The 24,705-nt window shown below is 45.0% G+C and overlaps 1 protein-coding gene and 1 long non-coding RNA gene across 5 annotated transcripts; one reads left to right on the plus strand and one right to left on the minus strand.

The window, feature by feature from the left end:
- Window positions 1-561: 561 nt before the first annotated feature.
- On the minus strand, window positions 562-14,048 carry LOC119023793 (heterogeneous nuclear ribonucleoprotein L-like). Of its 4 annotated transcripts, none has more exons than XM_037105974.1 (13): window positions 13,768-14,047; window positions 7,765-7,880; window positions 5,478-5,715; window positions 5,295-5,380; window positions 4,456-4,552; window positions 4,227-4,299; window positions 3,448-3,507; window positions 2,620-2,858; window positions 2,418-2,539; window positions 2,034-2,232; window positions 1,676-1,733; window positions 1,466-1,567; window positions 562-1,181 (listed from the first exon to the last, which is right to left on the minus strand). In XM_037105974.1, the coding sequence occupies exons 1-13, from the start codon at window positions 13,972-13,974 to the stop codon at window positions 1,126-1,128; spliced, it is 1,653 nt and encodes a 550-aa protein (XP_036961869.1). In that variant the 5' UTR covers window positions 13,975-14,047; the 3' UTR covers window positions 562-1,125. The 4 variants fall into 4 exon arrangements, with proteins under 4 accessions (XP_036961869.1, XP_036961879.1, XP_036961855.1 ...); XM_037105984.1 differs by having other exon boundaries at window positions 1,466-1,564; window positions 13,768-14,045; XM_037105960.1 differs by having other exon boundaries at window positions 4,227-4,552; window positions 13,768-14,048.
- LOC119024257 lies at window positions 1,067-13,486 on the plus strand. The gene is made up of 4 exons (XR_005076430.1): window positions 1,067-1,203; window positions 1,403-1,610; window positions 10,042-10,106; window positions 10,832-13,486. It is a non-coding gene; the product is annotated as an uncharacterized LOC119024257 (long non-coding RNA).
- Window positions 14,049-24,705: the final 10,657 nt, after the last annotated feature.

The raw sequence follows: 24,705 nt of genomic DNA on the forward strand, positions 1-24,705 counted from the left end.
ATTTTAATCACTCCACAGATGTTAATGGTAACTAACTTGAGCGTCTGCGGATTCTAAACCTGACAGAACCCAGCCTGGACCACAGAGCCTGGCTCTGAGACCTTGTGACTTCTCTGTAGAAAATGGATTTTAAGTGGAGTCAGTCAGCTGATGTTCCCTCACTTCACGCTGAACGTTGTCTGTCCTCTTTTTCTGTTGATGCATCCTCCCTCAGTGCATGCTGGGACTTTTAAAACAGAAGTTGTGTCGGGCTGCAGGTTGTCATGTGTGTCTTCAGTGCAACATGTCATCCTCCATCTCCTCCTGGGCTGTGATTGGCTGATTGAAATAACTGAGCACAGCTGAGATTCTGTAAGAATGTGTTGTGTTCACTGACCACAAGCAGTGACACATTCATTGGTGACAGTCAGAGGTGTGATATAGCTGAGTGTGTGTGCGTGTGTGTGTGTCTCTATGATAACCGGTCACATTAAGGACAGATGCATTGATCTTACAAACCTGTTGAGTCTCTGCAGACACAATGCTGCCACGGCTCAGTCTGATCAGAACCACAGAACAAAGTACTGACACCACCTTTATTACGACCATCCTCAGCAAGTACACACAGACAGCTTGTGATTGGCTGTCAGGTGTGTACAGGACACCTCTGCTAACCAACAGTCAACCTTCACACAAGTCACACATTCAGTTCAAACAATAATCAGTGCCAAGTGAATGAATGTCTTCTTCACATTAAAGAAACTAACACATCTTCTAACCTCTGTCACAACAACAGTAAAAATAAAGTTAAATTATACTTTAAATCCAGAAAAACAACATAAATCCTGCATCGTGCCCATCAAATAAAATAAAGTTACATATAAATTCAGTCTCATAAAACATCTCGTGTCCGTCTGGTGCTGGCTGCGATCTGATTGGTTGATTCCTCCCTGAGTTTTTAATGAACTTCTCTGAATGCTTGACGTCGTTCAGGAACAGCTGTTATTTTCTTCTTCTTCAGGACTCGGCCACTTCCTGCTGCAGTAGACAACAAACACACAAACCCAACGTGATGATCGGACTCGCTCTCCGGTTCGTCCCCGGAGGAGGGGGGGGGTGACTGTGGCGGCCATCTTGTTTCCCAACTCACAGATGGGAGGAGGTGGAGAAGCAGAGTTTCAGGGTGAAGGGGTTGGAGCTGTCTGTGGAGCACAGATGTTACAGGTGAGCTGGTGCTGCTGACATCTGCTGGCTGATGTGTGAACATGAAAACATTCTAATGACGTTGTTTCCTTTTGTCTGCTATGAACATGAACTACTCGCATAATCAATTAAAGATATTATAATCATTTAAATATGTATTCTCCAGCATCAAGTGTGTCTCATCCTAACTGACTGACTCCAACAGATTTGTTCTGATCAGTCCACAGCTGTTTGGACTGCAGACCACAGCTCTGTACTGCGTCTGCTTCAGGTGAGAACTCACTGGGAATTCTGATCTGATGGTGGTTGAGGACGGTCAGAGTCTCCACAGCTTCAGTTTTACTGTCAAACTCCAGCAGACCGGACAGAGTCTTGGAGCCAGCTGCTGGGAGGGAGAAGAAGAGCTGACAGACAGCTACACACTGAAGGTATTTAATATTCATCACTGTATTTATGTATGAGGTGACAGCTGTATGGGTACAGTTAAACTCACGTTTGGCATCAAAGACCTTGAACTTTGTGAAGGCGGGGACGTTGTGTTCAGTGCAGAGCTGCAGAGGAAGACAGACGAGTCAGGTCAGACTGTAACTGTAGATACTCACTGATTAAATATTTGTACTTCATTACTTCCCACGTCTGGATTGTTTCATGACAACAACACTTTGTCCAATTTATTGTAGCTTCATGTGCTAATTTAGAACTGTCTCTGATTTCACTGAGTGTCTATTTGACGTCCTGGGAATGAAACTCAATTATCAACTATCTTTATGGTGCATTCAGGAACAGCTGGGACAAATCCTACTGATTCTACCTTTAACTTGAATAGTCTGTAAAGTTAAAAAACAACTCACCTTGAGCAGCTGGTGCTGGCTCAGGGTGGGCGGGGCGTTGTAGAAGTGCAGGACGGCAGCTGGTGGTTGGATGATGTTCCTGCTGCTCTGTGCGCTGCTGAAGCGGTTGTTCCTGGTCAGACTGAAATCATGGTAGCTGCTGCTGCCGTCAGGAAGCTCAAACACCTGACTGGGAATCACCGACTGCTGCCTGGACACACTGATAGGAGGAGGAGGTGGAGGGATGGATGATGAACAACACCAAGAAAACAAAAAGGCAAAGAAGAAAACGAAGAAGAACAACGACAACAAGAAATAGAAGAAGATGAATGGATGGACGGGTTTATTTTATAAATCTTGGTCTACGAGTCTCCTCGGCCCTCCAGCAGCGTTGTCAGAACTCACCAGACGTTGAGTTTCTTGCCGAACACCTTGATGCCGTTGAGGTGAGTGACTGCTCGGTCCACAGCGTACTCATCACCCATCTCCACCAGCGCTGTGCCGGGAACGCTCTTCATGAACTTCACCTGCAAACACAACCAATCAGCTCGTCTGTCTTTGAGACCTCACCTGTCCTCCGAGGGGCGGGGCGGCGGGCAGCACGCACCTTCTCCACGTTGCCGTAGAGACAGAAGAGGTTGAAGATGCAGCTGCAGTTCATCTTGGTGGGATGGAGTCCGCTCACCATGGAGACTGAGCTAGAGGCTCCGTGGCACAGGAAGGAGGAGGATGAGGAGGAGGAGGTTTTAGGAAGGAGCAGCGGGTAGGAGATCATGTCCTGCACCTCCTCACTGCTCCTCCTGTACCTGCTGTTGGCAGGAAGAGGCAGCAGAGGGCAGTGTGGGCCTGAGGAGACACAGAGGAGAAGAGAGACAGACAGGGAGAGTCAGCTGGAAGAGACAGACAGCAGCCTTTTATAGATAGAAAGGGCAGCACATTGCTGGCATGTTTAATTTGAAAGAAGTATGTTTTAATTTGAAAGTAGCGACCATTAGCAGCTTGCTGCTACAACAACAAGCGGATAGTGAAGACAGCTACAGAGACCGAGGAGACGCTGCATCTCCTGGATCTCTGCAGCTGTCCAGTTGCTCATCTTGATGTCTGCAGGTGAAGTGATGGACTGACTGCTGTGATCAGCTGTTTCCTGGTTTTAAAACTCCTCGGCTGTGGGTCGCACAACACCTTGACACCTCCACCCACCTCACGCAGAGCCCTGCAAACTGACGCCCCAGATTTAGATAGCAATGGAGGCTGAAATAAGTGTACCCTCCGGGGCGGCAAACTGGCGGCCAAAAACAGACCCCCAATTAGCCGGCCTCTATCTAAATCCGTGGACCGAGCTGCAAAAAGGACGGGCAAACTGTCAGCTTATCGAGAGAGAGAGAGAGACAGACTGACAGACTGACAGACAGAGAGACAGACAGGTGTCCTGTACCGTAGCCGTTGGATGGATGCTCTCCCAGGATGGCCTGACGCTGCCTCCCCTTTGCTCTCTCTGCAACACACACACACACACACAGTTTACTCAGTGTTTATAGGCTGTTAACTGTAGCAGACAGTGTTGTGGGCGGGACACTGAGTGAGAGGACACAGCATCAGAGCTCTTGTTAGTGCTGACCTCCCCAGATAGACCCTTAACGACTCTGTAAGAGTGTAAGGACACTCCCACACTATGAAAGAACACTATCCTATTCTGTAAGGACACTCCCATATTCTGTAAAGACACCACTACATTATGTAAGGACACCCCCACACTATGTATGGACACTACCACATTATGTGAGGACACTCCCCCTTAACGTAAGGACACTCCCCCACAATGTAAGGACACTGGCACATTTAAAAACCCTGCAGCTCCTCCAGTTACTCAGAAGTGAAGAAGCATCTGACTCAGCTCTGATGATCCCTCGTCATCATTTGTGTAATTAACATCACAGTGAAGAACTTCTGTCTGGATATTGCAAAGTTTCCTCCAAAGCGCTTCACAAATAATCAGATTAAATACTTCGATACAAATATTGTGACAGAAACTCTGAACACATGAGTTTTCATCAGTAATGTGGAGCTAATGAGTGTGTAACGAGTTCAGACAGTGACATCACTTCACTGTAAAGAGCCTGTAAAACCAGGAGAGGACAACACTGATGTCATCGCCATATAATGACCTATATAATGGTTTGTGTGTGTGTGTGTGTGTGTGTGTGTGTGTCCTACCTCGCTGCAGGACGAGGGGTTTGCTGTAGTCCCAGCTGCTGGTGTCATTGCGGACGACGTTCAGTCTGTTGGGCTGCAGGGGGCGACAGAGCAGAGCACCTCTGGGTGTGTGTGTGTGTGTGTGTGTGTGTGTGTGTGGGCATGAGCGTGAAGGTGTGTATGTGTGCATGCGCCTGAGTGTGTGTTTGTCCAGAGCGCTCTGTGTGTGTGTGTGTGTGTGTGTGTTTACCCTGGCGTACTCGATCTTGAGCGTGCAGCAGCCGGCGTAGATGTCGGCACCGTTCAGGGACAGTTTGGCCTTCTGAGCGTCCTCAATTGACTCAAATGTTAACATGCTCGTTAAGGATGACTCATCAGGATGACCAGCAACCAGCCAATCAGAGGAGAGAACCGCCACCCTCCTCTTAAGGCCTCACTGTTAGCTCTCCTCATCTGATGATCATCAGACTGTTTCTACTGTTTCAACTAATGAGTGGAATGTAACTAAGTACATTTACTCAAGTAACATACAGTTTTTGGCACCTTTAATTTTAATACTTTAAAGGAACAGTTCACCCCAAATATTAAATCTCCACTCATCCTCTCCTCCTCCTGATGATATAAAGTCAGGTGAAATGTCGTAGGCCACAGAACAGTTCTGGAGCTTCACAGTAAAACTAACGTAGCTGGAGACTTTAAATCCAAGAAACAACCAAAGAAAACAAACAAACAAAAAAAGTTAGCCGAATCAGCTGTTAGCACTTCCTGTTAGCAGTGAACCTGTGGATGTACAGACAACTATCACTGGATCACTGTGATACTGAAGAAAACTTTAAAACCTGATGTTTCTAAGGCAGGTTCAGAAGATGTGAAGGGTTTGTTGGCGGTTTCTAGGCAGCGTTCTCCAAAACAACAGAGGAAGCTGTTTATCTGTGAAACTCCAGATGTGTTTTGTGGACTAAATGACGACAGACGTTAAAGGATAATTGCTCCTTTAAGTATACTTCGACGGTAGCGGTTAATGACGACGGTTCTTCTTTGTTTTAAATTGCTTTGTGAAACACTGTGAACAGACGTGATGCAGGATATTCCACCATGGCCTGGATGCCGTTGCGCTTGAAGATGACGATTCGCAGCACGTTGCCCAGCGGGTTACAGACGCTGTACAGAACGTCCTGCCAGACAGAGAGCACAGAGATGGGTCAGAGGTTCTGCTGGAGGTTAGCTAAAGGTGGAGGATGCTGCAGTTGTGGTTCTGGGATGAGGACTCACCGTGGTGATGGGGTACAGCGGGTTCTGGACGGACAGCAGCAGAACCTTGTTCCTGCTGGTGGGGTCGTCTGCGTTGGTGGGTCTGGTGATCCTCTGGCTGGTGGAGAAGTTGAAGAAGGCCTGCTGCTCGGCGACGCACACGGGCTCACGGGCTCCTCGCGTCACGCAGCGCTCGGCGCTCTCCACGCTGTCGAACTCCACCAGAGCCTGACGCTTGAACGGCATCATCATCACATAACTGCACACAGACAGCACAGGTGTGTCAGAGGGGGTGGAGCCTCACTCAGGTGGAAACAGGTCGCACCTCTGTTTGTTCTTTAAAGGAGCAGTCTGTAGATTAAAGGTTCAGTCTGTAGATTAAAGGTTCAGACTGTAGTTTAAAGGTTCAGTCTGTAGTTTAAAGGTTCAGTCTGTAGATTAAAGGTTCAGTCTGTAGATTAAAGGTTCAGTCTGTAGTTTAAAGGTTCAGTCTGTAGATTAAAGGTTCAGTCTGTAGTTTAAAGGTTCAGTCTGTAGATTAAAGGTTCAGTCTGTAGATTAAAGGTTCAGTCTGTAGTCACAGGAGACCGCTGCCTTTCAAAAGAAAAGTTGGTTGATTTATACGTAACCCTCTACCTGTGTGTCAGGTCACTCTATGTAAATGTTTCTGTCCTTGGTATCACCAGAAAAATTACACCTGAAAAAAACACTTTTTTTCTACATATTTGATAATAAAACAACATGTTATTTGAGCAATTATTGACTCTTAGTCATCAATTTGTAGTTATTTGTTTGTTAGTCAGTGGAAGCACCACAGAATACTTGTCCCCACACTTATGTATTTTGAATTTGCAATTGTAAATGTTTAAATACATAAACAAAACTGTCAGATCTATGATAGAAATTACATAAAAAACATATTCAAACAAACATTACAGTTAAATGAAAGTAAAGGTCCTCTGGAGTCTCTTCACTGGTGTTTCTGTGTGACAAATGTCCCTTATTTTTAAATACAAACCACACTGGTGACGTCTGCTTCCTGAAGATGTATGACGGGTCCAGTCAGGAGATATTTTCACAGTCATCTCAAAGCTTTGAGTTGATGTGAGCGACTTCATCGGTACAAATGGATTGAATGACATCATCTATTGAGTTTTAGATAACAATGCGTGGTTTGAGGCTCTGAAGCGGCCATTTTGTAAAATGCATTTTCCTGAACATCGTCGCTGGTGTTTTCTTATGGACAAATCATTGTGTATCCACAGAGTCGATGTGCTCTGATTTAAAAAAGTGGACGTTCCCGCAGAAGGACCCTGTTAGTGTCTCTCTGAATGATACGTCCAACACAGTGAATATTTGTGACGATGGCTGTAATACCTGTTTTCAGTCTTCGTGACCCACAGAGAGAACGATGCTGATCACAGAGAGAGAGAGAGAGAGAGCTGACGGAGAACATGATCAGACAGATCCGTCTCAGAGCTGAGCAGCAGAGGAAGTGCTGCTGAGATGAAACCAGATAAGCTGCAGGGACGTTTGTTGTGGTCACTGTCTCTAACTCAGGTTCCCCTGACGGACATCAGACATGCCAGACAACCAACGGCAGTTAGACTGTGAAACAGGCTTCAGTGCAGTCGACACTGCAGCGTTATGCTCTTAATAAACTGTAAGTCGTCAGTAGTTAAGAAGTTCCAGACGGAAAAGTTGTGAGGCCAGAAATAAGAACGCTAGCTGCTCAGCTCACCAAGCTAACTACCTAACAGCAACTACATTTAGCAGCAGTAAGTGGTCACAACCTGTATCTGTCCATCAGGATCTCCATGAAGCACATCAGTACTTAACCTGTCCTCCAGTGATCTCTGAGGCTGCGTACGGCCTCAGTTCATCGGGACGCTGCTGGTTAGCAACAACTGGTTTAGCCCTCAAAAGCTCAAGAACTCAAGAGTTAAAGCAGCTCTGTGTAGTTCTGTCGAAGAAAATTCAAACTGAGATTTTTAATCTTTACAATATTAATGAGGTAATAACACAAACTGTTTCCATCAATGAATAAACCAGCTGTTCTCAGAGGAAAGTGCTGCTTTAATCTACAGTCTGCTCCTTCTTTTCATACATCAGTGGCAGTGACACAAAAATAATCTAGTGAGGGGTTAATGTTTGAACACCCTCGAGTGCAGGATGACTCAACGACATGTTTGTTTGTCAGGAAATCGCGATCTCAGAAATGGAGCGAAGCTGCTGTGCCTGGTGCGGCGCTTCAGGTGACGTCTGGAGGAGGATGGGTGATAAAAATACTTTAAAGGTGAAATGTTACCAGATGTTGCCGAACTTGTCGAGCGCCTCCACCAGGTCGGCCTCCACCACGGCGTCACACAGCCCTCGGACGTGGACGACCGGTGACGGAGGGATGCGATGGCTGTCCACACCGTCCTGCAGAGACACACACACGTAGAAACTTCACATTTTGATGAGTGTTTTGGATGAAGCTCTTCTTTAAAAGCTCAGTGACTCATTATCTCTATCAGATAACGAGACTCAGCTCCACAATGATTGAAGCAGAGAAATTATCACACCATCTCTGCACAGACACTGAGTCACAGCTTCAAACAACGAGCCAGGTATCACGCCTGTCACAGCTGCTCTGCACGATTATATGTGCATGAAATCAGAAAGATTCACAGGTTCGTTGACAATTCTCTCTCAACAGCAGTCGACTGAAACGTCTTCATCTGTCGGGACAAATTGTCCAGTTTCTTACTGACATGCAATTTTTAGATTCTTGCCACTATTTCTCATCCGACATGGTCGTCCAGACCAACTGTAACACCAACTTCATCTAACGAACCAACTAACATCACCAGATGTATTCTATTGATTTTAAGCTGTCGTGTTAATGTCACGCTGCTGTAGAATACTACGTATGTGTCCTATAGGAACGCTCTCTGATGTTTTCACACCTGTCAAACCATTTCAGCTTCATGTGCCACTGAGCAGCTTTCATAGGACTGAAAGGACTGAACGCTTTGTCCTTCACTTCACCCTCATGCAACTGATGAAAGACAACATAAAGTTCTGGTATTTAAATCCTGGTGATGAATATTTGGTGGTTATTATCAGGTTGAACAATGTGAACCAGTGGAAGTACTATCAGTATTAATATAAAGTATTTTTATGGCAGTTTCAGACACAGAACGTCTTTGTACTAAATGTGGCACCAAATGCATGAAGGTTCCTGTGTCACAACACAGTGTTCACGTTAATCCAGCCACTCGGAACCTCTTCATCTTTTCTCAGTTCATCCAAACAGACGACATTCTTCTCAACCGCTGACAGCTGAACAACTGAAAACACATCTATGTGTTACTTCATGAATACTGCTGTGCTGTTACTGCCTTCTGTTGTTAATACTTCTGTACTTCTACCATAAGTAACTGTTTGATTACAGGATTTTAAACGCAGTATCTTCAGATCTTGTTGTACTTGTACCTCAGAGTCATCAGAGTGATCAGAGTACTTCTGTTAACTTCTTGGACTCTGTTCAGTTTAATCTTAATGTTAGGCCCCTGTAGGACTTTAAATGTCAGAGAGAGTCTGAACAGTAACAACATGAAATTTTTTTCATGTGTTGTTGCCACGACGACAGGTGCGTCGCTGATCGACGTCAGCTCGAAGAAGTCTAGACGTTTACAGTCGGAAAATCTGGCCTCAAAAAATAACGAGACGACATGCACATTGTGTGTTTGTCAGGAAGAGGTGGAGCCGGCGTTTGCAGCGTTTGCAGCCTGACCTGTTTGTGTGCAGCAGGTGGAGGCTGCAGGCTCAGTCGCTTCACACCAGCGCCTGCAGGAAACACTGTGATTGTGGCTGTTAGTGGTGTTGACCTCCTCATAATCTGATCTCTAGATCAGAGTCACAGCGTCTGTACCATCACATCTACTCACTAGTCCGTCTTTACAGGCCACTTTAGTTCCACACTGTTCTAACTCTGACTTTACAACTTGTACACTGATCAGTTTATAGAAAACCTGGATAGTAATTGTGCAGTAAGACTCTTAGTGGTGGAGACGTTTCAGTCATGTGACCGTGATGTCGTCTGTTTGTAGCCTAACATTAGCTTCTTACTGCTACACAGTTAATGTAGCTTCACACATCACAGAGTGGAGTTCATCTGTGGAGATTATCTGGATCAACAGAACCTGGACGGATCAGAACCCAGTTCACTGATCCCACAAAGGAACCAGAGAGATGCTAACTGCAGGGTTAGCCTCAGCTCTGTTGTGACCCTGGTGGGAGACAACGACAAACGTGAATCTCTGAAGAGAATCACAGGGTTGGTGTGAGTGTGAGGAGTCGCAGCCTGTTGCTCTGAAGGTTAACAGGACAGTCAGAGGACGTCGTTTAGAGATTATTTGGGCAAATATAATGATTGCAGCACAAGTGTCACAGGACAGGTCGGCGCAGGGTGAAGAGACGTGGAGGCTGCAGCGTCACCGTCCTGCTTTAGCTCCTGTGGCCGAAACTCTTGGTGTTTTTTCTGACTCTGAGACCATTTTAAGTTTTGAGCTTCCTCCCCGTGTTTTCTTCTCTGCAGGAGTACAAAGGAGGTGCAGCTCGCACGGCCCGGTTGCCATGGTGACTGAGCCTCAGCTTATTTTGGTAAATGTGTGAGTGTGTGTGAGTGTGTGTGTGGCTCGTTCAGTGTCATGTTGCTTCCTTCCTGTCAGGCCTCTGTATCATTACAGCTCTGTCTGACGCTGTGGCCTCAACCTAACCCCTCCTCCTCCTCCTCCTCCTCATCTTCATCCCTCCAGCTGCCCTGTCTTCATCACCTCCTCCTCTTCCTCCCTGAAGCTTCTCTGTAATTAGCTGTGTCAGCCGCCGAGTCAACGAGCTTTTAACTCAGCTAACGAAGCAGGATGATTCATCATTTATCAGCGCCATCAGCCACAGCCTTCACTGCATGAGGGGGAGATAGTGTGTGTGTGTGTGTGTGTGTGTGTGTGTGTGTGTGTGTGTGACAGACTGACAGTTTGTCCCTGTGCAGCTCCTGTACACGTCGGGCTGTGAGATGTATGACGAGGTTTAACACTCTGATGGCACGTTCAGTTAGTCACACATCTAAATTCCAAACAGAGTCAATGAAAAGACGTATAACGGTGCAAATTTGCAAATTTTATCTGTACATGTCAGCACAAATGACGCCGCATGAACTGGGATGAGCTGAAAATATTGAGCTCAAGCGAGGATTTGCTGTGACGCAGTGTCGTGTGGGCCAGTCTGACATTCACACTGACATCATGATGTTAATGTTGCTGATATCCAGATATTCATGTACATCAATGGAAGAGAGGATAATAATCTGTAATCGTGTCTGTTTGCAGACACACAGAGCTGTATGATAACACATTGACTGTTCTGAGACTGCTGTGGAGGGAAGTGAGCGAGGAAGTCAGACTTTCTGGTAAGTCATGGTAATATGTCTCAGCACAGCAGAGCTCTGATTGATCTGAACTCCATTCAGGGAACAAACATTTTAAAAGTAGTCTGCTTGTCGTCTGGTCGACAGACTGGACACAGCACGAGTTCAGACTTTTTACATCATGATGTTGTTATTTCAGCATCTTCTGATCTGTTTATTGAGTCCAATCACAGAGAAACCTCTTTGTTCTGGGTTCATACTGATGTGGTGAGACAGATTCTTCAGTCTCCTTCTACTCGCAGCTGAGATCTGCTTCAGGTAGAGCTGGAAGCTGCACTCATCAACACGCAGCACCAGACACTGAAAGTCACCAAGCTCGGTGTTGTGCCACCCAACACATTCTCTTCATGTTTGGTCTCAACGCACCACAAGAACCTGTGTTTATCCTGTGGGGACCATGAATTTACTAAGAACTGGTTGGTTGGATGGATGATGGATGATGGATGGAGCAGTAATCTGAATAAATGAAGGGAACTCCTTTTGTTCATCTTTCATTTCATGGTTGTAAACATCTGAAGGACTGGTTCATCAACACTTCATCCTATGAAGGACGGGCGGTCAGACTCGCTCCACTGATGCTTTCTGTCTGATCTGAACCGTGAGATCAAAGGTGCTCTGATGTCGGCTGAAGCCTGGAGACACTTACACCTCTGAATATAATCCACCGCTGCACATTCAGAACATGCAAATCATGAGGGGGAGACACTGGCAGCGCAATAAGACCTGCATTTGATTTGACTGATGTAGAGAAACACAAGCTGACATTTAGTTAGTGGTTTAATTATTTTAATATTTAATCTCATTCTGTCTGTTCTGTTTGAGAGCACTCCACTCAGAGAAGAGGAGAATTAAAACATCTGTCTGCCTGAAGTCATTCAAATCAAGATTCAAACGTCGTATTCCACATTTATCTACTGACTGTGTGAAGCATCCTGTGAAATCATGTGACAAAACATTATAAAAGATCATGTAACGCTTAAAAAGAACATCTAGAACCTCCTAAAACATTTCACAGAGATTTTAAAATTCTGAAGAACATCTTCCATTTCATCTGAGTACTTCAAACCTCCTGAGCGTCTAAAGACATCTAGACACTGCTACAATCTACAGAAGGACCTCTGGAATCAATCAGAGGATCTTTACAACCACTTAAAGAACCACCAGAACCTGCTACAGGACAAACCTCTGAAGGATCACTCTTTAAATTTAAATCAGACCCAACTGATTGTAAACACTCTGAAAGAGCCGATCAAACTTCCTTTCAACACTCAAACATCCTCCAGGACTTATTTTCTTTAGGCTCCCAGGAGAACCTGTTGGTCTTGAAGGACGACTGTTACTGAACAACAGAACCACGTTGTTCACTGGAGCGAGACTCGTGTGGTAATGTGTTGTAATATGTGTTAGGTCAAACCTTGAGAAATCTACATAAAAAATGAAAACATTTCGATGAGTATTAAAACATTGACCCTGAGCAGGATTCAGTCTCATAGGTTCTTTCATCGAGGTCGACAGATGGCTTCACTTCCTGCTGAGTGCAGGCACTTCCTGTCGCAGCCAGAACCTCCCAGAGAGGCCATATTGTCTCTCCAAGCACAGGATCTGAGCCAGATGACATGAATGATTAAAAAAAACCTTCAACTATCTGCAAGGAATACAAAAATATCTCCACATATCTGGGAGCCACATGACAGTCCGGCCTGAAACATCTCTTGGAAGCTGCAATGAAGCTGAATTAAAGGTGTAATCTGTAAAGAAATGGCCAGAAACCAAAGGTAGCTCCAGCAGCTAGCAGTATAACAGCTAGCTGCTGCTCACTGTGGTGTTAGCGAGTAGCTCAGTTAGCCATGGTGGCCGGCACCACATGCACCACAAGTGACAGCAGCCTCCAGTGAAGACAAGAGTGACGGAGATCAGTGTGAGGACAGAGGACACAGTACAGAGGCGATTTACAGTACAGAGGTGATTTACAGCAGCTCTGACAAGGACTATGACTCCGAGGATGAGAGGAAACATCAGGAGAGGACAGAAAGGGAGAGTCGGACATCATCAGCGTTTAGAGACATAATATCTTCATAAGTTACTGTGAACTGAGTAAATGGTTCTTGTGACTCTGACTCAGTTTGAGTCCAATTTGAATGAAGTGAGTCTGACGATGATTTAACAAGCAGATTAAACTGGTCTGAGTTCAGTCAGAGACAGAAACTTGAGCTCAGATGGTGGATGGTTTGATTTTTCTGTTCATGATGAAAATAGGAGTCAAAATATTTCCTTTCTTCACATTTATGAGTTTGTGTTGTTGATTGTTAGACTCAGTAGTGAACTGCCTGCTTTTACATCTCCAGATAAAACTACAGGCTGTCAGACTGTCACCTCTGAGACAGAGAGAGGGCTGTGAGGAGGCTAGCTGTTAGCATGCTAACTCCAGTAGAAATTCTGCATCACAGAACAGAGACGACTGTTTCTCTCAGACTGCTCCTTTAAACTACAGACTGAACCTTTAATCTACAGACTGCTCCTTTAATCTACAGACTGCTCCTTTAAACTACAGACTGAACCTTTAATCTACAGACTGCTCCTTTAATCTACAGACTGCTCCTTTAAACTACAGACTGAACCTTTAATCTACAGACTGCTCCTTTAATCTACAGACTGCTCCTTTAAACTACAGACTGAACCTTTAAACTACAGACTGTGTTGGCTGGTTATTACAGTTCCAGGATCAGGGCTGTGAGCAGCTGGTTCTGATGGTTCTGATGGTTCTGATGGTTCTGTCACCTACACGTGTCAGTCCAGACAAACACAGTGACGGTGCTGACTGCTGCAGCTCCTCCTCACCTTCCCTCCGCTCCTCCGGCTCCTATCCTCGGTGCTGCGGCTCCCCGCTGCCTCCTCTCCGGCAGAGTCCTCCTCATCCTCCTCCTCCCCGTCCTCCAGCTCCTCTCCGCCGGCCTCCTCCTCCGTCCGGAGCCGCTTGGCTGCCCGGTGGTAACCTCCTCCTCCACCTCCTCCTCCTAGTTCTCCTCTGTCTTCTGTCTCCTCCATCGCAGGAGATGTATTCACGGGTGAAGATTTTCGGTAAAACGGAGGAAGAGACGTCTCTCTCTCTCTCTCTCTCTCTCTCTCTGTCTCTCTCTGTCTCTCTCTCTCTCTCTCTCTCTGTCTGTCTCTCTCCAAAGATCGTAAAGAAAACACGAAGGTCTCACTCTGCCACACTATCAATAACAACACGTTTCTTTTCAATGTAATCAGTTGTATTTATGTTAATGATACAAACGAAGGTAACATGTTTGTACAGAGTAAAGATGATTTTTTGACTTGTGATCTTGTAATCTCATAAAACAAAATACAGTTATAAACTCGTCCTTGATTATAACTCAACTCTGTGTAAAATGTGATGTCTGTGTGAAAATGGAGGAAGTGTAAAATGTTGATGCTAATCTGAAAGATGCTAACATGCTAACAGCATCATACAAATGTTGATGAAGGTTCTCTGAGTGTTGTATCGTAGGCATCTGGACTTGTTTCAGTTTCACATGTCATCCAAGAGGCTTCTTCAGTTCTAACTAACTGGAGGGGAGCAGCAGGGTTTGAAACTGAGTGGGAGTGTCCTAACATGGTGTGGGAGTGTCATTACATAGTGTGAAAGTGTCCTCACAGAGGTTGGGAGTGTCCTTTCATGGTGTGGGAGTGTCCTCACGTAGTCTCGGAATGTCCTTACATAGTGTGGGAGTGTCTTCACAGAGTATGGGAGTGTCCTTACAGAGTGTACCCCGAGATTCCACCAGATACGTGTACGCTGCTTTATGGCTCCGGTCCAGCAACCTTCATTGACTGCATTTTGAGTTCGCCACTGCGCAGTACTGTCAACAACTGCTGTCGTGAGACAGAGGAGTTCCCGGGATAATCACTGGCAATAGGTTTTTCTTATAAACACAACAACACGAAGTGTTCCCATTAGCAGAATTAGCAATTAGCAGGATTAGCAGAAGAGCTTGTGTTTTGGTCTTTTTTGAGATTTGTGTGCTGACGTCAACGCAGAGTGTTTTATTTTGTTTTATATTGTTGTTTCGGTGCGAGACTGTCTGCTTGGTGCCAAATTCAGCAGAATTGCTGTGTTGTGCTCTGGCATCTTCCAGAAATAGAAGTCCTGCGTATCTGTTCCGGAGGGCTTCAGACTGCCCAAGCTGGACGGAGCAGATACCCAGCGCAGCGGACCTGGTGGAAGTTAACACAGAGAATAGAGTGAAACCATCAGCTCTGCTGCCGTGGTGGAGCCGTAACGACACGTATCTGGTGGAATCGCGTTGTTAGAGCATCCTTACAGAGTCGTTAAGGTCATGTGGGAGTCATTGACCCAACCGACCCAACCCACATGAATGCCAGTTGAGTCAACCTCTCACAAGTGGCCCTAACGACTCTGTAAGGACACTCCCATACTCTGTAAGGACACTCCTGCACATGGTTTGAAACCATGCGTCTCCCCTCCAGCTAGTTAGAAATGAAGCAGCCTGTTAGATGAGAGCCTGAAGCTGCAACAACTCATCTAACATGCTGTTGCTGCTCATTTAATCCCTGTTTATTTAACCTTATAGCACCTTTAAAGGTATGTTATACTAGCTGTTAGCTGCTCCTGTTAGCAGCTCCTGTTAGCAGCTCCTGTTAGCTGCTCCTGTTAGCAGTTTACCAGGGATGAACAGACAGCAATCACTGTGTTACTGTGAGTCTGAAGAGACTGGTGGACATATAATCCAGGTCCAACATATATCTGGTTTTATTCTCCATTTTTCTGACTGTCAACTAATCTCATGTTCTGACTCAAACCAATATGTCAGTCCATCTCTCAATCCTGTCTCACTTCCTGTCTGTGCCTCTCAGCTCTGAGCTCATTGGTTCTTACTGAAGACATGAAACCTTTACCTCACAAAAATTTAGTTTCATGTTCAGAAAGGTTCAACAATTTCCTCAAACAGTTGCTCACTGGAGCTTTCATCAAACAAACAGGAAGTAGCGGTTTCTTTTTTTGGTGAGGACTATTTTCAGCGGCGGATTAATCCACGTCTGGTGCTGTGGTGAGTGTTTCATGGATGGAGCTCTATGGTAGGGAGGAAGGAGAGACATCACACCGTGTGTCAGGAGACAACGATGACAGGAGGACTCGTCTCTGCAGCTGTTTCCTCTGCATGGAGGTCAGGTGACCACAGCAGCAGCACACCTGCTGCAGCTCGCCACGTGAGACGTCCTCACCAACTGTCTGTTTCAAACTACTGTCTAATAACCATCGTTAATAAATAGTTCATTTATAGGTCATTAAACTTCAGTTTGTAGTCGTTTCACTGGTAACAAGAAGTAAAATGCTTTACAAACCATTTTTCTGAGACAAGGTTGATAACATCAGGTGTTATAATGTCAGTCAGTATAATGTTTACAGATGAATTATCAACCGTCTACTAAACGTCCGTCAACACTTTACAACAAACAGCCAGTTAATTATAAGTTCAGCAGTTTGGACTTTTTTAAATTAACAAAGTGAAACATCACGTGAATAAACAATCTTTGTCAAACCCTCCAGCCTCTCATCGCTTAAATTCTGAAGTTTATAGCTCTGCTGTTTATTGGTCACCATCACATCCAGGATGTTTGTTTCGTTCATCAGCAAAATGGTTCACCTGCAGTTGTTTTGTCGTTGAGTGAAGTGAAGAATCACTGAGCTGATGGAGAAAAGGATGGAGGCAGTGATGACGGTAAGGGTCCAGCAGGTGGAGACATCCTCATGTTTCAGCCTCACACACTTAGGGACTCAAACTACTGACCACAGAGTCCATGAGTGGACGGGTACAGATGCTGCCAGTGTGTTCTGGTTTAGTCCGGTTCTTCAGCACATGGCCCACATGAACTCTGCAGCCTGAAAGGTCAGAATCACAGACTCCACCGGCCTCCTGTCATTCCTCACATTTAAACTCAGTTACATCTGCTGTTTGGAGCTAAATGCTAACATTGTTTAGCAGGTTTCACCTTGTGTGGATGCAACCCTTGGCTCTGATTGGCTGGTTGGTGATGAGGTCATCCATGTGGTCCCTGTGTAGAGCTCTTTTAATGCTGAAGGCAGAGCATCAGGGACTGATGGCCTCACATCGCTCTCCAATCAGTTCCTGATGCAGTATCCTCAACATCAGTCCGTCTCTCACAGGTACAAACTGTTCTTCAGTCTCACAGCGATCGCTGTCTGTTCATCCCTGGTACACTGCTAACAGGAGCTGCTAACAGGAGCTGCTAACAGGAGCCGCTAACAGGAGCTGCTAACAGGAGCTGCTAACAGGAGCTGCTAACAGGAGCCGCTAACAGGAGCCGCTAACAGGAGCCGCTAACAGTAGCTGCTAACAGGAGTAGCTAACAGGAGCTGCTAACAGGAGCTGCTAACAGGAGCCGCTAACAGGAGCCGCTAACAGTAGCTGCTAACAGGAGTAGCTAACAGTAGCTGCTAACAGGTTTATTGAAAGGTGCCAATGTGCAGGTTAATTAACAGGGATTAACAGGAGCAGCAGCAGATATTCCAGCCGCATGTTGGATGAGTTCTCACAGGGTCAGGCTCTTCACTCCATGATGGAGCATGTTAGCATCTGTCAGATTAACAACAACATTTATAATTAACTCCATTTTCATAAAAAAGTCACATTTTACACAGACCACTTAGTTTAATAAGATGAATCAAAAGGAACTCTGAACTCTTCTACTTTACATCAGATGCTCAGGATGTCTCAGCAGTGCCCCCCTGAGGCGGTCTGGCCCCCCTGAGGCGGTCTGGCCCCCCCAGGCGGTCTGGCCCCCCTGAGGCGGTCTGGCCCCCCTGAGGCGGTCTGGCCCCCCTGCCGACAGGTAGTGACAGTGCTGTGTTCAGGTGAACCTCGGCCGACTCTGTGAGGCGTTCACAGCTCACAGTTGCCAGCTGAGATTAAACTGTACCACAGCTGTTTCCTGTGGATGCAGCGTCCTCTGAGCCACCGTGCTGCTGCTGATCAGCTCTGCTGTCCATTTATTGATTAACCTGCTGACAGCAGGATGTCTGGAGGTGTGGACGATGCCTCCGGCTGCCACCAGGGAGCTGCCGACAGATACAGCTCCTCCACTTCAGATGGTGATTTAAGGTTTTGGTCCATTTAAAAACTTGTTCTAGTCTGCTTCATTGACACATCTGCTGTCGGACCAGCAGAACACCAGCAGACACATTCAAGAACCAGACAAGAAGTCTGAATCATGAGATAAACACCTTTCTAGCTTCAGACAGTTTGTTTATTCACTGATGGACACAGTTTGTGTTATTACCTTATTAATATTGTAAAGATTGAACTTCTTCTATAAAACTACACACAGCTGCTAAAAGTTCAGGTTTTGACCGTGAAACAAAAGAACGAGGAGGTAGAAAATGGAAAGACTCGAGTAAAGTACAAGAATCTGGAAACACCTGTTCACTACAGTACTCGAGTACATAAAGTACTTAGTTACTTCCAGCTCCTGCAGCAGTGATTCTGTTACTGATCAGTACCGATGGCAGCAGAGCGACCGGATCATCTCTGCAGATGACTGTGAGGAGATGCGTGACATCACAGTTGCCTGCAGAGATTAACAAGTCGACCCGACCCGACCCGACCCGACCTGATCTGAGGAGCTGAAGACACACACACGTTACCATGGTAACGGCCTGCCGAGGACGCTGCGCTCTGAGGACGTGGGTGAAGATGAAGGGAAGAAGTCTGGAGGAGAGTGGAGAAGGTCCAGAGATCAGGGTCAGAACTTCAAGCACATACTGAGCAGAACACACGACTCAAACAGACAGACGGTCACATCCAGCGTTTCATAACAGCAGAAGAAGTTAACATTGTTCTTTAAACACAGAACAAAACGTCTCTCTCCACCTGAGCTGATCGACTGACATCATCACTGAATCTCCAGGAAACAACCAGAAGTTTGGTTCTTCTCACTTTGTTCCTTCTCGAGGAACACAGAGACTGTTTTCACTTATTGAGAAAAATCTAATTCAGAAGACGCCTTTAAGAAGACATTTTCTAGACGTCTTTCAGCGTCCATGTGGCGTCCTTACAGGGTTCAGCTTTAAAGTTTCTAAACTGTAATGTTAGACGTTTTTACAACTTCAGTCACAGACATCTTAAGAACTTCTTGTGGTTCGAAATTAAAGTTTTCATGATGCCAAATTTACTTTAACTACAGCGAGGATTCAAACCCTGAACCTCGACCTCAGGAGCTGCGCGAGACGTGAACTGCTGCTCATCAGATGTATTAAATATCATGTTTTGAACATTAACGTACGTGATGAAGGTTTGATGATGGAATCTACATTTTTTAACACATGACCCAAAACTGGCAAGTACTGAGGAGCAAATCAGGATGGACTTGATGAGTATCCTCAATAACAACTGATTCCAGAGCTGTATAGTTTAAAATGATTCAGTGGAGAACAGACTACATTAATGACTCATTACGTAATGATTAGTTCTGTGATATCTGTGAATCAACATGCTGAGTTGTTCCTGATGACTGATGACTCATCAGTTATTGAACAGTAGCTAATGTTTCAGTCTGTCCTCCGTTAACCTTATTCACTCCTCACTAACTGCTCATATCTTTGTGTACCTTTTTGCAAAGTGTAACCAGAAAACTTTGTTTGAACATGTGCTACTTGTCTGAGCGCTGCAGCCCGACTCAGACCTGCAGACCCAAGCCCAGATGCCATGTTGGATTTGTTCCGGCCTGCGAGCTCTGAGGTGCTCTAACGAGGCGAGACGTGGACGGACAAAGCATCAATTAGAGGACAGTGGACACTGAACACGGACCCCCTCAGCCGCTCTTGTCCTGCCACGGAAAACAGAAAAATAAAGACAATGTGATTTGGTTCTGCTGAGCTGCACCCCAAAAGGCCTCTCGGCACCAGAGAGTTAAAAAGCGCTCTCTGTCGTCTTCAAAGCGGCATCGACCTCGTTGTCAGCAGCCGGCAGATGTGTCTGCACGTCGACCCCCCGCTGTGCTCCGAAAACACTTCTCATCGTTCTGTTTCTGGTCAAACAGCATGAACATCACAGCACAACCTCCCCGTGTGTCACTGAACATCAGGAACAGTGAACCGTCGATGTTCAGGCTGCTGATCGGTCTGTCTGGAACGCTGTGGCACATTTTTGAGGCAGATGTTAAAGGAACAGTTCACCCAAAAATGTCAAACTCAGTCATCATCTCCTCCTTCCATGCTGATGAAGGTCAGGTGAAGTTTGGAAGTTCACAAAACAATTCTGGAGCTTCATAGCGAAACAGTTGTACTCTCAACATCCAGTTAGGGTACAACTGTTTTTGACTGTTTTCAACTTTCATCAGCATGGAGGAGATGATATCTCTATACATCTGCTTAGAAATCCTCAAAAAAAGAGTCTCTCCTCATGTTCAGAACCTGCCTTAGAAACATCATGTTTTTAAGTTCTCTTCAGTACCACAGTGATCCAGTGAGAGTTATCTGTACATCCACAGGTTCACTGCTAACAGGGAGTGCTAACAGCTGATTCTGAAGTTTTTCTTTTTGGTTGTTTCTCTGTTTTAAATCAAGTCTGCAGCTGCTCCTTTAAACTGTCTTGCTGTCATGTCTTCATTTCAGTCTAAACCTTTTGTCTCTGGTCACGTTGGCTTCTTCTTGTCAGAGACGACTTTGCTGATCGCATTAAAACACTTTTTGTTGTTGTAAAACATTTTGTCGTAGTTTTCATTTTTAAAGGATTTTATGTTCTTATGTTATTTTTTATCCACAGAAGACAAATATTTCAGTCAGAATCTTAAAACATATTGAACATGTTTAGAGTCCTTCACAATAAAATCCTTGTACATGACTCTAACATCTCACATGCTGAACGCAAGTTCTCCTGCTTCATATCTCAGGATGCATCACAGCAGCATCATTACAGTTTTTACATCTGAGCTGAAGACACAACTTCTACTGTCCAGTTAGAAAATGTGACTTTAACAGAGCAGAACGTTTCTGATGATGGTGACTCTGAGAACACACACACACACAAAAAATCAAAAGTTCTTCTTACCTCGGGGATAAAAGAGACATGTGCAGGCAGCCGAGCTGAGAGAGAGACAGAGAGCTGTAGCACCACGCTGACCACACACACACACACACACACACACACACACACACACACACACACACACACACACACACACACACACACACACACACACACACACACACACACTTCCTTGCTGCCCCTCCTTTATGTTAATTGATCATTAGTTCACAGAAGTTCTTTTTTCAGGAGTCTTTTCAAAAATGTTATTAATAAAAAAAACATTCATCTTAATCTGAACCATCAAGTTCCTCTGAAAGTCTCTTGAAGAGTCGATAGGATCCTTGAACTTGCTGAAAGAAGCACAAATAAAACCAACTTTTCCATATTTCCATGTAAGTATAAAATTGTGATTGGGTCGACACTGAATGCAGTAATAATCTTCATCACGGTCAGTGATGTTGCCGTTATTGTACAATAAAAAAAAAAACATGACTGAGACTGAAATGTATTAAAGACACACATCAAGTTTCAATCACACATGTTTTCTTCACACAAAGAAGAAGAAAAGTCTTGCGGATCAAGCCCCTCCCCTCCCTGACATAAACTTATACTAAGTAATATGTGCTGAACATCATCACTGCACTGCATATTTCATCTGATTAGTGCAAACAACTGATTTGATTCTGCAACATAAAAGAATAAAAAGCGCTGAAAGTTGCATTTAAACTAAATCTGACAGTTGTCATGGACGTGACTGTAGGTTAACAGAGGCAGGGAAGGATTATGTTGTGCATTCAGCCATGTTACCTTGTTGTGTGAGCAGCATGTTGATCATAGACATGCAGTTTTGATTTATAAAAGTCTCAAGGACTCATATCATAAGCTAAATTATGTCCTGTACATGAATGAATAAATACGACTTTCATGTTTTCTGTGATCACTCTGTCTCACAGCAGCTGTTACTGTTGGCTGCAGTGACACGTTGTGTTCATGTTGGTGGGAACGTGTCAGCGGCTGTTTCTCAAAGAGAGTAAAAACTATCACCACCAGACATTTGAAGGTGGGAACGCTGGCAGCTGCCTGATCAGAAGGACACACGGACATGGAGGCTGCGCCAGCACATCAAAGCTTTTTCACAAGAAGGAAGTTAATGTGTGACAGAAGCTGTCGACACTCAGTCCTCCAGCATCCAGAACCACTGCAAAATGTTTCTACATCCACCTGCACTCCAGACAGAAAGACTCCTCCAGACCCAATACTGTCATTAACAGCATGATCACGATCTTTTTAATGTTTAAGGGAATTGTTGGTGGTTTCATGACATGAAGTCTGATTTAAAACCCAGATTTGACACATTATTGTGCATTTAAAGGTGCAATACATAAAAATTAGTCTCCTTGAATTCATTCGCCCAACATATAGAGGGCAGCATGACGCCAGAGTCACTGCTAACTGTTGTCAGCTGTATATTTTGTATACACACATGTATGTAGCTAATGTTAGCTTGTTAGCTCGGTTAGCTGTGCAGCTATCCAAACTTCCAGGGGAGTTTTAGTATTGACAGAGCAGAGAGAGAGAGGTTTTCAGGCCTGTGGCTAGCTGGTTGGCATGCTAACTTAAGTATGTATCTCTACAACAAAAAACACATGACGTCCAATCTTCTTCATATTCTGTCAATTTTAATACATTTTTTAATGTTTTCAACTTAAATTCTTACATATTGCACCATAAAGGATGATTCTGATGATGCAGAATGACGATTTAGCCTTCAACACCAAAGTTAGTCACCTGGCAGAGCGTTAATGCAGGACATTAAAGTTTAACAACGTCTAACTGTAACCACAAAGCAGGGCTGGGGTTGTGCTCGGGGGAATTCTCTCTCCTGACGTCAGTATTTCTAAAATCCTGGCCTGCCTTTATCACCTAATTTTGAAAGCTCCGACAGGATGCCAGTAAGAGGACCTTAAGTCAAGAACACATTCTACATCTCAGAGGCGACGTCTTCACACATACAGCCCCTTCTCAGCAGAGCAGAGCTCCGTGAGAAACAGCGGGAGACACAGACACAACACCTGAGGGAGAAGCAGGTTCATCGTGGACATGCATGAAAATACAAGTGTGTCGCACCGAATGTGTGCCGGTACGGTGTCGTGTTGGGTTGTGAGCGTGCATGATGCACGCCTACATTTAAAATAATGGCTTTGTGCGCACTGAAGACGCTGTATCTGAAACACACACATGCTTTAACCAAGATGTCGGCCAAAATCACCCAGGCTTGCATGCATCACTTCATACAGTGGGTGAGGGCTCAATATGCGCAAAAAAAGAAAGAAAAGCCAAGACTTTTGAGTCATCTGTGTCAAGTCTAAGTCAAGTCTCAAGTTATGAATGTCAAGTCAAAGTCAAGTCGAGTCTTTCATCAGTGTTAGTCAAGTAAGTCTCAAGTCCTCAAATTTCAGACTTGAGTCTGACTCGAGTCAAGTCATGTGACTCGAGTCCCCCACCTCTGTGTAGTAGGCTACTGCAGGTGGCAGTTATTGCGAGGTTAGTGACAAAGCTCAGATTGGGAATGTTTTTTGTTGTTTTTTTCACTCCGCCCAGGCCCGGGGTATTATTATTTTTTAATAACGCAGGTTAGAAATACGGGAGATTTACGGGAAAATACTAATAAAGGAGGACGATGGGAAAGAAGGGTAAACTACTGGACTTTCCCGGATCAAAACGGGATACTTGACAGGTATGCATTATACACCAAACATAACACACTAACTATACACTCCAAACACGCTACATGTCACAAATCTCTCAATTCTCAATATCGCTGTCTCCATTGCTGTCTCTACACCGACCGTCGGTGCCTGTCATTCATCCGCCTCCGTCCTTCCCACAGCCTCCCATTCCTCAACAACCAAACTTGCTGCTTGGACACTTTAGTGACAAAGGACGTTTTAACCGTTTCTTCCTGCACCAGACACAAAGCAAACATGACGGCAATGTTCACGAAAAAGTGTGGTGGTAGCTACACATGAACATCCACAGATTCCAATTCCACTTTGTTGTCCGCGCATCTCTGCATTTCCTCAGACCCGAACAGACTCGGCCGGATTCGTTTAGTCTCATTAATCTACAACAGTCAGTTTAGATGCACAGAACAGAACGGGACAGAATTACTGGCAAAATCCCGGTCCAGCTCACGCCACTGCAGCAATAAATCCGCTTGTTTCTTACGTCGGGCTCTGCAGTGATTGGCTCTGGTGTGCATGTGACTGTGGTGGCTACGGTTAGCAATGCTAGCAGAATTGGTAAAGCAATTATGAAATAAATTATTAATGGTATCATTGTAGTCCAAACAAATGCAACGTTTCACACCCCTGAACCACGCAGCAGCTATGCGTAAACTTGCAGGTCAGTCTGATCCTGATCTGAAGAGATATTTGAGGCAAACACACACACACACACACACACACACACACACACACACACACACACACAGATTCCTTGCTTATATATATTATATAGATATTCTGGTGTAAGTTTAATCCATTGTCTAACACACCGTGAAACTGTTTTAGGTTCCCTCTCGAGAGATAAAGTTTGCAGACCGCTAGCTAACGTAGTTTTAGCATCTTTGGAAACGACCGCACGACAACAATACATTGCAGTAAATGGGTCCAAATATAAAACCGCCATCAAAAAGCCACAAATA

Source organism: Acanthopagrus latus, chromosome 1 (genome assembly GCF_904848185.1).
Source record: "Acanthopagrus latus isolate v.2019 chromosome 1, fAcaLat1.1, whole genome shotgun sequence".
In the NCBI taxonomy this organism is placed as follows: domain Eukaryota; kingdom Metazoa; phylum Chordata; class Actinopteri; order Spariformes; family Sparidae; genus Acanthopagrus; species Acanthopagrus latus.

Coding starts and splice junctions, on each gene's coding strand:
- LOC119023793 (XM_037105960.1), bottom strand. CDS start 13,974: ATGGAGGAGACAGAAGACAGAGGAGAACTAGGAGGAGGAGGTGGAGGA. Junction 5,381..5,477: donor CGCTGTACCCCATCACCACG/GTGAGTCCTCAT, acceptor TCTGTCTGGCAG/GACGTTCTGTACAGCGTCTG. Junction 2,540..2,619: donor TCTACGGCAACGTGGAGAAG/GTGCGTGCTGCC, acceptor TTGTGTTTGCAG/GTGAAGTTCATGAAGAGCGT.